This window comes from Xenia sp. Carnegie-2017, unplaced genomic scaffold (assembly GCF_021976095.1).
Source record: "Xenia sp. Carnegie-2017 unplaced genomic scaffold, XeniaSp_v1 HiC_scaffold_6, whole genome shotgun sequence".
In the NCBI taxonomy this organism is placed as follows: domain Eukaryota; kingdom Metazoa; phylum Cnidaria; class Anthozoa; order Malacalcyonacea; family Xeniidae; genus Xenia; species Xenia sp. Carnegie-2017.
The window spans coordinates 3514365-3526426 of NW_025813526.1; the positions used below are offsets into that span (position 1 = coordinate 3514365).

The 12062-nt window shown below is 36.6% G+C and overlaps 2 protein-coding genes across 2 annotated transcripts; one reads left to right on the forward strand and one right to left on the reverse strand.

Annotated features, from left to right (window-relative positions):
* Nucleotides 1-383: 383 nt before the first annotated feature.
* On the forward strand, nt 384-1445 carry LOC124456904 (putative nuclease HARBI1). Its single transcript, XM_047007213.1, has one exon. The coding sequence runs from the start codon at nt 384-386 to the stop codon at nt 1443-1445; it is 1062 nt and encodes a 353-aa protein (XP_046863169.1).
* A 9517-nt stretch (nt 1446-10962) lies between these two features.
* LOC124458404 lies at nt 10963-11847 on the reverse strand. Its single transcript, XM_047008423.1, has 2 exons — nt 11462-11847; nt 10963-11260 (listed from the first exon to the last, which is right to left on the reverse strand). Exons 1-2 carry the CDS (start codon nt 11698-11700, stop codon nt 11107-11109), a joined length of 393 nt encoding a protein of 130 aa, XP_046864379.1. The 5' UTR covers nt 11701-11847; the 3' UTR covers nt 10963-11106.
* Nucleotides 11848-12062: the final 215 nt, after the last annotated feature.

Genomic DNA, 12062 nt, shown 5'->3' on the forward strand with positions numbered 1-12062 from the left:
ATACATTTGGTTAGCAGAAAAGGAAAATACGTCGTTACTTTATCTTATCGAGATATTACGTCCTACAAATATCAACTTTTGACAATCGCAAGATGACTCGTTACAAGACTTTAAAGAAAAAGAAACGTTTATGTATTAGTTTGGCTGTTTTTATTTTAATGAAGATAATACGTAAAGGTAAAAAAATGCGAAAACGTAGATGGTGGGTGCGACCATCGGCCACACAAGAACGAAGAGAATCACAAGGTATTGCATTCAATTTGATTCCAGAGTTAAGACGCACAGATATCGCAAGTTTTGGAAACTTTTTAAGGTGAGCACACTTTGTTTTTATTTAATACCGTAGACACCATTTTATTTTATCATTTGTGTATTTCTTTAGAATGGAACCGACATTGTTTGATGAATTGTATGATCAGGTCGATGTTTTTCTTTTGAAAAAGAATACCAACATGAGGGATGCTATTTCACCATTTGAGAAACTATGTGTAACTCTGCGATTTCTTGCAACTGGAGCATCATATAAAGATCTTTCTTACTCATTCAGAATGTCAACTTCTACAATATCAACATTTGTTCCAATTGTGTGCAAAGTAATCTATAATGTTTTGAAAAAAGACTTCTTACAGCCCCCTACAACGCATGCACAGTGGAAACAATTAGCAGAAGAATTTTCTGATTTGTGGCAGTTTCCTCATGCAGTTGGTGCCATAGATGGAAAGCACATTAATATAAAAGCACCACCCAATACGGGTTCAGAATATTTTAATTACAAGAAGTACTCAAGTATTGTTTTGCTTGCTATTGCTGATGCAAAGGCAAGGTTTGTATCATTTGACCTTGGTGCACCAGGAAGTATGTCAGATGGTGGAATCTTTAAACATGATTTCCTTGAATGTATATGCAAAAGCAATGTTTTTCTAATGCCCTCGAAATTGGGAAAAAGACCCAACAATGTCCCATATTTTCTTTTAGGTGACGAGGCTTTTGCATTAAATGTTAATTTAATGAAACCTTATCCTCATAGGTCGGCAATGGGGGATGAAAAGGTGTTTAATTATCGTTTATCGAGGGCTAGGCGAATTGTCGAGAATGCTTTTGGTATTCTCTGTGCCAGGTTTAGAGTTCTTTTAAAGACATTGGAATTAAATGTTGAAAACGTTATAGAAGTGATTCGTGCATGCCTAGCCCTTCATAATTACCTTATATCAAGAAATGATACAAATTATGCTCCTGCTGGATATTTGTATGATGAAGATGAAAATTGTATTGTAATGCATGGTGCATGGAGAAAGGAAGTTGACAATACATGCACAATCACTGATTTATGCAGTCATCCAAGTGAACGGTCTTCTACATTGCAAGCTAGAGCTGTTCGTGATGACATGAAAGATTACTTTTTTGAAGAAGGTGCTGTTCCATTTCAATGGAAGATGACTGAATGATTATGTTAAAGCTAGCTATTTACATTTAATTAAATTCAGTTTTTAGAACCCATAAACACGACGTTTGTGATCATATAATCAAGAAAATTTTTATTTTGGAATTTTTAATTCAAAAAATCATTTTGCTTGATGGATCATGGATGAAAAATGTATGGTTAGTGTTTCTTCACATATTACAAAATAAAAAACAACAGCCTAGAAACTAAACAATCACTATAGAAGAGATTAATTGTTAGAAGAAAAGTACATCACTTAAAAAACTGTAATATCAACATTCTTAATTAATTAAGTAAGAGGCAGTGTACTCAAAAATCAATTCTAAAAATGAAAATATTCAGTTATTAAAATTTTTAAAAAATGATTCAATAACTGGGATGGTACTATCTGTACGTAATGTAGAGTTAGAAACTGTGCATCGAGCTTTTTCTGCAGCTTGGAAAATGGCAGACTGCACAGCAAACTTAGCTTGTCTTTGCCACTCTGGGCTGTTGATGGCTCTAAGGGAATTAGCAACATCCACCCCAAACACATCCCATTCATCCTGTTGATCGTCATTATCTTGGGACAACTTGGTAAGTGCACTTGCTGCAGTCTTCATCCATTCATTTTCTTCTGAGCTTCTTTTTCTTTTTTTTGGATGCATACCAAATGATGTATCACTGCATGTGCTGCCAGTTTCAGAATTTCCATCCATTCCCCAAATTTCATGCTCATTGTATTGGAAATGTCTATTTCATGTTCAATGTTACTACATGTTGGTCTATTTAATTCAACAACATCTTCAAGAAAGAAGCATTCATTGAAAAACTTCCATTTTGGGACATATATTTTAGCTGATCCACAACCAGTATGCTCACTTTTTTTAATTTTTCTTATTTCTTCACGAAAGGTCGTTTGAAGTCCTTGAATCTTAGCTGTAGCAAAAATAAATACTTCACAACAATATTACAGACAACTTGCAGCAGTTTCTGTTTCCAGCTGAATATTGATACTAATTGAGAAATTCCCTTATAGTGACCAGACAATATTCATCAACCCAATTACTGAAGGGCACTGTGCATCATTTCAAAAAATTAAAAGAAAATGTTTAAGAGCTATCAAAGTGTAACACAAATTTAAACAATTGCATTTTGAATACTGTTACCTTTTACAGCTGATAAATCCATTTTGGGAATTTCGGCGCTTAAAATGGTAACTATTTCTTGATATTCTCTCTTCTTTATATTTCTATCTCGGTACGATGTCAGCTTAGAGTTCCACAAACTCTCTCTTGCCTTAAGGGCATCGAGAAGTAAAGAAATACTGCTGTCAGTCCAAGAAATAACATGTTTCGTTGTCCTCGCTCTTAGCGTCGTCGCCATGTTGTTTGATAAAATTTGACACATTTGATGTGATGGTCGTCCAGACTGACAAATTTGATTATTGACAAATTTTATACGACAAAAAAAAGCTAACAACCCAGCTTTTGAACAAATTCATTTGTCATAACAAATTTGTAACAAATTGTTCATTCACACGGACAAAATTTATTTGTCACATATCATTTGTCAAAGAAAATTTCCCCGTGTGAATGGGGCTTAAGACAGGACTAAAGCAAAACCATAGACACTCAAGTTGAAGTACGTTGCTTGTGTCTAAAACCCCTTTAGCTGTCAAATCCTTAAAAAAATTCATCCACCACGAGGCCCACGAGCGACGTAACATGGCCCACCATGCTTCTATTCGCTGATTGCTGTGTGATGATCCATATTGATGAGCATTGACGTCAGAATGTGTGTCCGTACCATCTCGGCATAAGAAACACTGGGCTGATGCCATAATCCCATTTTCTGTTCCCCTATCTGTTCTAAGAATTTTAGGACAGAGTTGCATATTAGATATGCAGTCGTAAAATAACCTGCCCACTACGCGGGGATCATTATTTGAAGGAACTATATTTAACCACAGTATTTTCCTGCTAAATCCATCTATACACCCATGGATGGGGAAACCATACGGTTTAAGTTTGTCGTAACCATCGGCATGCCAGCAATAATTTGGCCCCGGATTCATGTAAGCTCTTCTACGAAGACGGTTAGCCCGTCTCCATTTCGATCCCTCTGGATCCACTTCTCGAAGGGTGGTTTGAGCAAACAAACGAGGAACTTGCAAGCCATATTTTGACTGCAATCGTCTCCACATGGCTCTATAGCCCAACAATTTACCACTTCCATCTAGTTCTCGAACAATGCATCTTCTTACGTGGTCTTTATCAACGGTATTTCCACGTCGGTGCAATCCATAAAGCATAAGCTTATTCAGCAAAGTACTTCTGGAGATACGAATTCCATGATATTTTTGTAATAGCTGTAGGATTGTATCATACGTGTAGTTTTTAGTAAAACAGTTGCGAATGATAACTTCCATAAGTCATTAAAGTAGTGTTTAGCAGCGGAAAGAAATGTCAAGTAATAGAGTGCCGGCTTTTCCTTTTTAATTTTGAACTTACGTTTGTTAGTATTCGAATTTTTGTGCGCGTATGCTGTTATTTGTAAGTGTGCATCTGGAATTTGTGCGCGTATGCTGTTATTTGTAAGTGTGCATCCTCGAATTTGAGCACGTATGCTGTTATTTGTAAGTGTGCATCCTCGAATTTGTGCGCGTATGCTGTTATTTGTAAGTGTGCTTGTACTTGTGGGCCACCGTAGATATGTCTGATGATTAGGTTATGTCACTACTGTGTTGTTTACAAAGTGCGTTGTATGGTAATTTTACTGTCTTATTACTGTGTTTTCTGATGACCAATGACTGCATTGTTTGATGATTGTACTGTCTGAAGACTGTGTTTTATGAACAAATGATGATGATATCTGATGAGTCTATTCTTTTATGTCTGTTATCTGATTATTGTATTGTCTAATAGCTTTTGCCTAACTCTGTTGTCTGATACTCCTTTGTGTGATAGCTCTCTTGTATGATGGCTCTCTTGTCTAATGACTCTATTGCCTCAGACTGTGTTGTCTTATGAAATAATGATGTGTGATGATTGTGTTTTCTGATAAACAGATCAATAGTCTGATGACATAAGGTCGATGGGAAGAATTCTTTAGATTGCACGTGATGTCGAGGAAGTTAATGACTTTTTTGTTAGCTTCGATAGTGATACGCAATCCTTTATTGTTAAACACGCGGCATATCTCTTTTTTGATTTTTTCCCTTTCTTTAGGTGTTGCTTTAGTAATGGCTAGTCCATCATCACGATAGAGTCCTATATTAGTGATGATGTGTTGTAGTTGTGAGAGGAGATAGCTTCCTACAAGTTCGCATGTCTCGGCGCCGTCAAAGCTGCCCATTGTCACGTCGAATGTGGAGTTGTGTTTCTTTTGCCAGGGTTGTTGGTTGTGAATGAGGTATGAATTCTTGGCATGTATGATAATGAAATAATAATGAGAGATGGAAAAACTCGTCATCTGTGATCAAGTGGTTCAACCCCATCAAACACAAACAAAATTTCAACTTCATATCTTTCGATATTGTACACTTCTACCCGTCTATCACCAAGACCTTTTAAAGAAAGCACTTGATTTCGCCTCAACCCACAACATCACAAAACAAGAGAGAACTATTTAACCGCAAAACAATTAAATTAAGTTACAGCTGCATGAACAATACGGAACATATTATCAGTAACCATAACAAACGCATATTGAGAGAACCTGACTGTACTAATGACACCATCAATGACAAAAAAACACAAACTAAAACATGCAACTGCCGACAGAAACAAAACTGCCCACTTAACAGCAACTGCCTACAATCATCTGTCATCTACCAAGCAACTGTTAAACGTTTGGACACTAACACAACTGAGATCTACATCGGACTTACAGAAAACAAAGACTCGACACAGGACCACACTGCATCTTTCTGCCACAAAAAACTAAGAAACTCTACCAAACTCAGTAAACACATATGCACACTAAAAGGCAACAACATCGCTCACGATATCTCATGGAACATCATTACTCACAGCAAACTGTACAACAGCGCCAACAAAAGATGCAACCTATGCCTGAAAGAAAAATTCTTCATCACCTACCAACCACAACTATCATCACTCAACAAACGTATCTCCTCTTGTCGCCATAGACACAAGGCCCTTTTATCCAATTTGTAATCGTACACCTAACTTTTTATGTAATTCTATGTTAAATTTTTACCCTAATTTCCTCTTGTATATATAATCAAGCACATGCTTTTGTATTCATTTAATATTATCCCCTGAAGAGTGAGAAATCACGAAACAGGCTTGTCGGGATAAAATTGTAGTTTTTGTGTATTTTCTTCTTATTATCAATATTTATGCTCTGCTCTTACGCATCTAGCACTGTACTTACGGAAATTCAAATAAACAAAACTTCCCATATATGCATATATAATTAAAAGTAAATGCTAATGCTAGATAATACTATCCTGCCATGATACAGCTCCGCAAGTGTTAAAATATGTTGTTAGAGTTTCACTTTGCACTTTGGCACTCTAAGAAGGATTTCTGTCTGTGTTGAATGGATTCATATTTGTCATGCATGCATCTATTCTCCATGAGCCAGGTGTGACAAGATGATTGTCATCCTCTGCATCTGCTGTATAACCTGATTTCTTCTTTTCTATTATATAGTTATGCAAGCAACCAGCAGTTGGAATTAGATAGGTAACCTTGTCACGACACAATCTTATTGTAGTTAGGAACACACGCCATCTGCTGGCAAGAATCCCAAAAGCATTTTCTACTACCCATCTGGCATGAGACAATCTGTAATAGAAGATTCTTTTCTCCTTATTTAAATTCCTGTGAGGGAATGCCTTCATCATTGTTTTGCTCAATGGGAAAGCATCATCACCCACAATGTGGTAATGTATTTTTGATGAAACTCCTGGAATTTCAATCTGTAGTGGTAGACCAAGAGTTTTTTCAAGAACAGCTTTTTGCAAGCTAGACTCGTTATACATGCCAGCATCTCCTGCACAGCCTGCTGCTCCAACATTAACATACTCAGAATTGTAGTTTCTATCTACAAGAGCTAAAAGCAAAACACTGAAAAAATGCTTGTAGTCAAAAAATTCTGATCCACCACTACTTCGTTGTTGTATGGCTACATGTTTTCCATCTAGAGTTCCAATGCAGTGAGGGTAGTTCCATTTTTTTCCAAATTGGTCTGCATTCTTCTGCACAAGATGGAGTCTGTAATTGAAGAAAATAAAAGCCATTACATCATAAATTTGCTTATGTTAAACTAATGTATGTTCATTAAATGCTTCAAGGACAATTCCAATTCACCATCATGCTTAACAACTGCTGATGAAGTTGATGATCAAATCGATGATCATGATGACGATAGTTTTAATGACCCAGCAACACCAAGCAACAGTCTTGAGAATGAGGTTGACTGTCCCATTTCTAGTACTAAACAGCCAACACAAATAAAGCCAAATAGAAAAAGGCATGCAGACGAAGAATACAAGCTCATGACTCACTTGGCAGAAAACATCTCAAGAAAAAGAAGCAGAGAAATGTCTCACAAGCAATGTAATAACCCTGATGAAGCATTTGGTTATTATATCAGGCAGTCATTGTCTGAACTCCCCCCCCCCACTGTAAGGCACTTGGCACAATGCAAAATTAATGAAATACTGTTCCAGGCTCATCAGGGGAACTTACACATCATAGCACAAAAGTGCCAGTAGCTATGCACCAACATATGTTTCAACCACCTTATGCACAAAACAACATGCACCCCATCAGCAATCATATGACAAATAGTCAATGATACAACACATCTTCCCCGATAGATGGTGGATTGAGCCGTTGTGTTGTTTATGTGTTATCTTCACCAATCTCTAGAGAACTTAATTCAGGTCAAGACTCATCTGCCTATGATAACATGAGCTCTTAATGGATGTTAACAGTTATTGCTAATAATACTGCCAATATTTGATATAAATGTTTAATAACTTGCCTCCAAACATGTTTCCTATAATGAGATATACAAAGCATGGCATGTTTCCTCAACAATATTTGAAATTGTACGCATGCCAATTCCAAACTGAAATGACAGACTGCGAAATGTTTTACCTAAAATGGGAAAATAATAAAAACAGTAAGGGAACTGCTTTCTCCGACCAAGTGTTCAATCACTATAAGTAATTCTACGTACCTGTTGTGAGAAATCGCAGCGTTACTGCCAGTCGTTCTCGAGGTTTTAACGCTGTCCTCATTTGCGTGTCTTGTTTCACAATGTATGGAAAAACATTCTTCAAATATCTTCAAATGAATGCCTGTCCAATCCATGATACTGACAGAACTGTTCAGGATCTTCTACTGCTAGCTCTCTAAATAAATTGTAACAGACACCATGTGTTTTTCTTCTTAAGAGCCACTGTTTCGTGCATAATTTACAATTTGCTGCCCTTAACCTTCTGCGACGTCTTCGTAGCAATAAAAGTAGTAACAGCGCATCTTCGTCCTCTGAGAAATCGTCGTCGTCCAACAATGAGTTCAACGCGTTCAACAAATCTGCCATTTTGTTTTCTCAATCTCGCGCGTGCGTATTTTAGTCATGTACAGCGCAGTTACTGCTTGCTCTCCTCATACGGGATTTTTTGACATTCGTGACAAAATATCAAACTCGTTTGAAATTTGACTCATCTGTCACAAATAACAAATGTTGTTCAAAACTTCTGTACTCACTAGGAAATTTTGTCAATCACACTTGTCACGAATAACAAGTATGCGCGGCTAGTACACCAATGTGCAGCGGGCTTAAAGCGCAATTAGATTCACAACCATTGAAATTCTAAGAGAACATAAATTATGGTATTTGCAGTTGTTTGAATGACCCATTTAGATTGTCTCATCATCATCATCATATCTTTTCGCGCCAGGGCGATCCAAACTCGGGTTGGAAGTTTGGAAGTGTTGCGCGTGTTGTAGCAATCAGTCGAAATCAGGGACGGCACGTGAAGCCTTGCTACTTGTCCCCGATTGTCTCATGACTTCATGAGATGATTGTCTGATGATTGTGTCCTCTGTATACTGTAAAAATTATTTGACATGTTTGCTTCTGTGGGCATTATCTTACGATTTCAATGATCTAAGTTCTCAAAAATATAATTTCCTGCAACTAATGTTCAGCCTTTGTAGGCAAGCGTATAAGTGTCCAGGGTAGCTGTCCCTTACCTTCCCCCAAGAAAAAATGTTTGTTTTAGTTGTATGAAAAATACATGCAGGAGGAAGAAATTGATGGGCAGAATTGAAGTAATGAAGCCTGGTTTTTCATTGTCTAAGAAGAATGCACTGCTGAAGAAAAGAAACTAAGCTAATACTGAGTACAAAACATGATTTATCCGGTGACAGTAACTAAACAATACAATAAGGAGCAACATACATTAACTTGAGTTACAAAAGGCTTATTTAAATTGCATTGCAAAAGTCATAAGACTTGTTTTCTAAGTGAAAAGCAGCTCCACACTTTGTTGCTAGATTAATATCCAATGCATAATTTAACATATATACTGGGGGCTATTTGCCCTCCCACTCCCAGGCCCTCTTTTTTGCTCCACACTGAAACTAATTCTCTCCACGCACAACAGTGACACACACGCACACACTTCTCAGGCACTTATGGCTTTTTTTTGCAATAAATATTTCGTTGCGGATAATATATTCTTGAAGTAAGAATGCCTATTTCAAAATACATTCTTTACATTGTTATTATATTGCTCTACAAATGCACAAAATAGTTTTTACAAAAATAGCAGTTTTTAAATCTTAACTGGGAAATGATATTTTTGGACCCTCGCTCACAAGGTTTTGAGGTTAATCCTCCCAGTGTAAAATCTTTAAAATATCCCTTATTAATACCTCATGTTTCATATAGGCTAAACATCAGCTGTGACGAACACCTGTCATGAATGTTGGGCAGACCTACCATACAAAAAGATTGTCATGTATAGCTTATGACTTATTTTGCTGTATCCCCATAATGGACATTCTTTTTTGTGGTCCTAATCATAATTGTAAGGTAAGTATAAAGTGCTCGATGCAAAAAGGAAAATTAGTAAAAAGCTTACTGAAAATTGACATCAACAGATTGTTCACTTTATACATCAATTATCAGACGGCGAGAGAGGCAATTTTGGAAAAAGGCACAAAACAGGACAATATTCGCGTAATATTTAAAAATTATCGATTGTTGGATTTTTAATTCAGAACTTTAAAATCATATTTCAAACTCGTTTTATTGATATGCTAAATTTGAAAAAAATGTGCGAAACTGCAAATTGTTATTCTAAACTAAAAATATTTGCTAAACTTTAAAAATTGGTTCTAATTATGCAAATTTATGCATGATAATTTTGCAACTGTTGTCAGTATGTTGACATGCCTGTGTATCGAAGAGTCGGACAAACTGTTTTTGATGCAGAATTTCTTTCGTTTTTACAATCTGTCAAATCAGTAATTGTGGAAGTTCATGCTGCTTGTTATACAGCCTCTCAGACTCTAGACCAGTTCAAAGTACTTGAAACTCGTATTGAGGAAATTTTTTCGTCTTTTTCATTGCTAGCAGAAGGAAGAGAATATACATGGACAGTGCAAAAATTATTCAATGAATTTTTAGTTTATGCAAATCAAATCAAAGATAATATCAAACACAAGTGTGACATTCTAAGAAACAGTGCAGAAGGAGTTGGCACAGGTTATACCTGCCCCTTAACACGCACGGGCAGGAGAGGACGTCTGCGTTACACTGTACATAAAATCCAAATAGAATTCCTTCGCGAAAAAAGATTTTCTTGGCTACGAATTGCAAAATTGCTTAATATTTCAATTCGAACGCTTCAAAGACACAGAGAACAATTGGGCATTACTGATGAACCATACACAAATATAAGTGATGGAGACCTTACCCAAGTAATGCAAGAGGTAAGTCTCACAACTCCAAATGTAGGTCAAATGTGTATGGTTGGTGCACTTCGAAGCAAAAGTTCTTATTTTGGGTTATGTATTAAACCAAGACTAGTGATGGCAGGCACCTTTTGTGTTGATTGTGTTTGTGTAGTACTAAATAATTTGGGCAAAATAAATTGTTTAGCCTTATTACTTGCTAGGGTTGAAACTGGTTGAAAAAAATTAGAAATGTTAACAGTAGAAGACTCTCCTTTCAACTTTGCCTGAAAATGAGGAATTTTCTTGTTAGCTTTTTCTAACAAAGCAGAAGCCTTTCTTTTAGTTTTACTGATAAGTTTGAAAATAAGAGGTGCAAAGTGATTTGGCTTAAAGACTTTACTAGAAGTCAATAGAGTTGTAGAACAAAACAAGAGGTATAAATAGTTATATTGAGTAGGTGGTGTTGGTAAAGGAAGACGAGGTGAAATAATTTGGTTGAATAACAACTTAAAAGAAACTTCTCCACAATCAGGATACATCAAAGAAATGATTCTATTAGTAACTGAGGAGAGAGCAAGTATACACAAAAACTACCCCAAATTTTATCTCTACAGTTGCAAAGAGCTTCCATTTTAACAAGATCAAGCCCTGATAAACGTGAATCCACACTTTCAAAACAACAGGACATAGCCAAAACATTTTTTGCACTAACAGAGACCTTGTCACCATGCTTCTCTAAGGTGGAAGTGAATATTGGATGATAACAATAATAATTTGCATATATAAAAACTCTATAGATACCATAGCTCTCAAAGTGTGAATGAGAGCATTGCTTCCAACCAAGGCCAGAGAAGCAGAGCTGTATAGACAATTTCCAGATGGTTCAGATCTAATAAAACAGCAGTCGAAAGATTTCTTGATTATTATAAGACTGCAACAATTTATGCAATGTCAACAAAGCGAGTTAAAAGCGATCATTTCAACAACAACGAAATGACAACAAATCGGCACTTTTGGGCTTAACGTGTCATAACAACTACGCAATTAGGCTTATATTCATTTCTACTTACCTTAATTTAACTAATTTTACCTTAGAGCAACCGATGGCTTCGTATTGTCGGCCTTCACATGATGAGGCAAATAGACTGTCTCAGCATTTACATCACGATACAAAGATCGTCCAATTAAAGGAAAATGCTCTTCAGGCATTAAGAAACGAGAAGAATTATATATACCACATAATTCCTCAAAGGTCTTAAGCAAAGCAACATCATCACTTTTTTTTAAGTCAGAGAGAACCCGATCTAAAATACTGCTAGAGTTAGCCATGACGATCGATAAATATTCAAGCGCAATGAAGCAGACAAATATATTCCGACTAAGTTCGCTACAACAACCAATCAAATCCGAAGATTCGGCAACATCATATACCAAAAATAGATATATCCTGCAAAAAACTAACAATGTTGACCAATCACAAGCTTTAAATTGATATAGATCCTGCAAGAAATCTCCACCAATTACAGCTATATAGCTGGTTCGTCTGGGCAAATCAGAATCACAGAATGAACATAGATCCTGCAGATCCTGCACGATCAGTGGCGTAGCTAGGAAAAATAGTCACTCCCGCCAATCCATCTCGCACCGGAGGTTCGACCCACTAGGGGGGTCCGAGGGCATGCTCCCCCGTA

What these genes read in the sequence shown, in the direction of transcription:
- LOC124456904 (XM_047007213.1), top strand. Translation starts at nt 384, where the DNA reads ATGGAACCGACATTGTTTGATGAATTGTATGATCAGGTCGATGTTTTT.
- LOC124458404 (XM_047008423.1), bottom strand. Translation starts at nt 11,700, where the DNA reads ATGGCTAACTCTAGCAGTATTTTAGATCGGGTTCTCTCTGACTTAAAA. An exon ending in AAGCCATCGGTTGCTCTAAG is followed by an intron (nt 11,261 to 11,461) that starts GTAAAATTAGTT and finishes CTGTTTTATTAG; the next exon opens with ATCTGAACCATCTGGAAATT.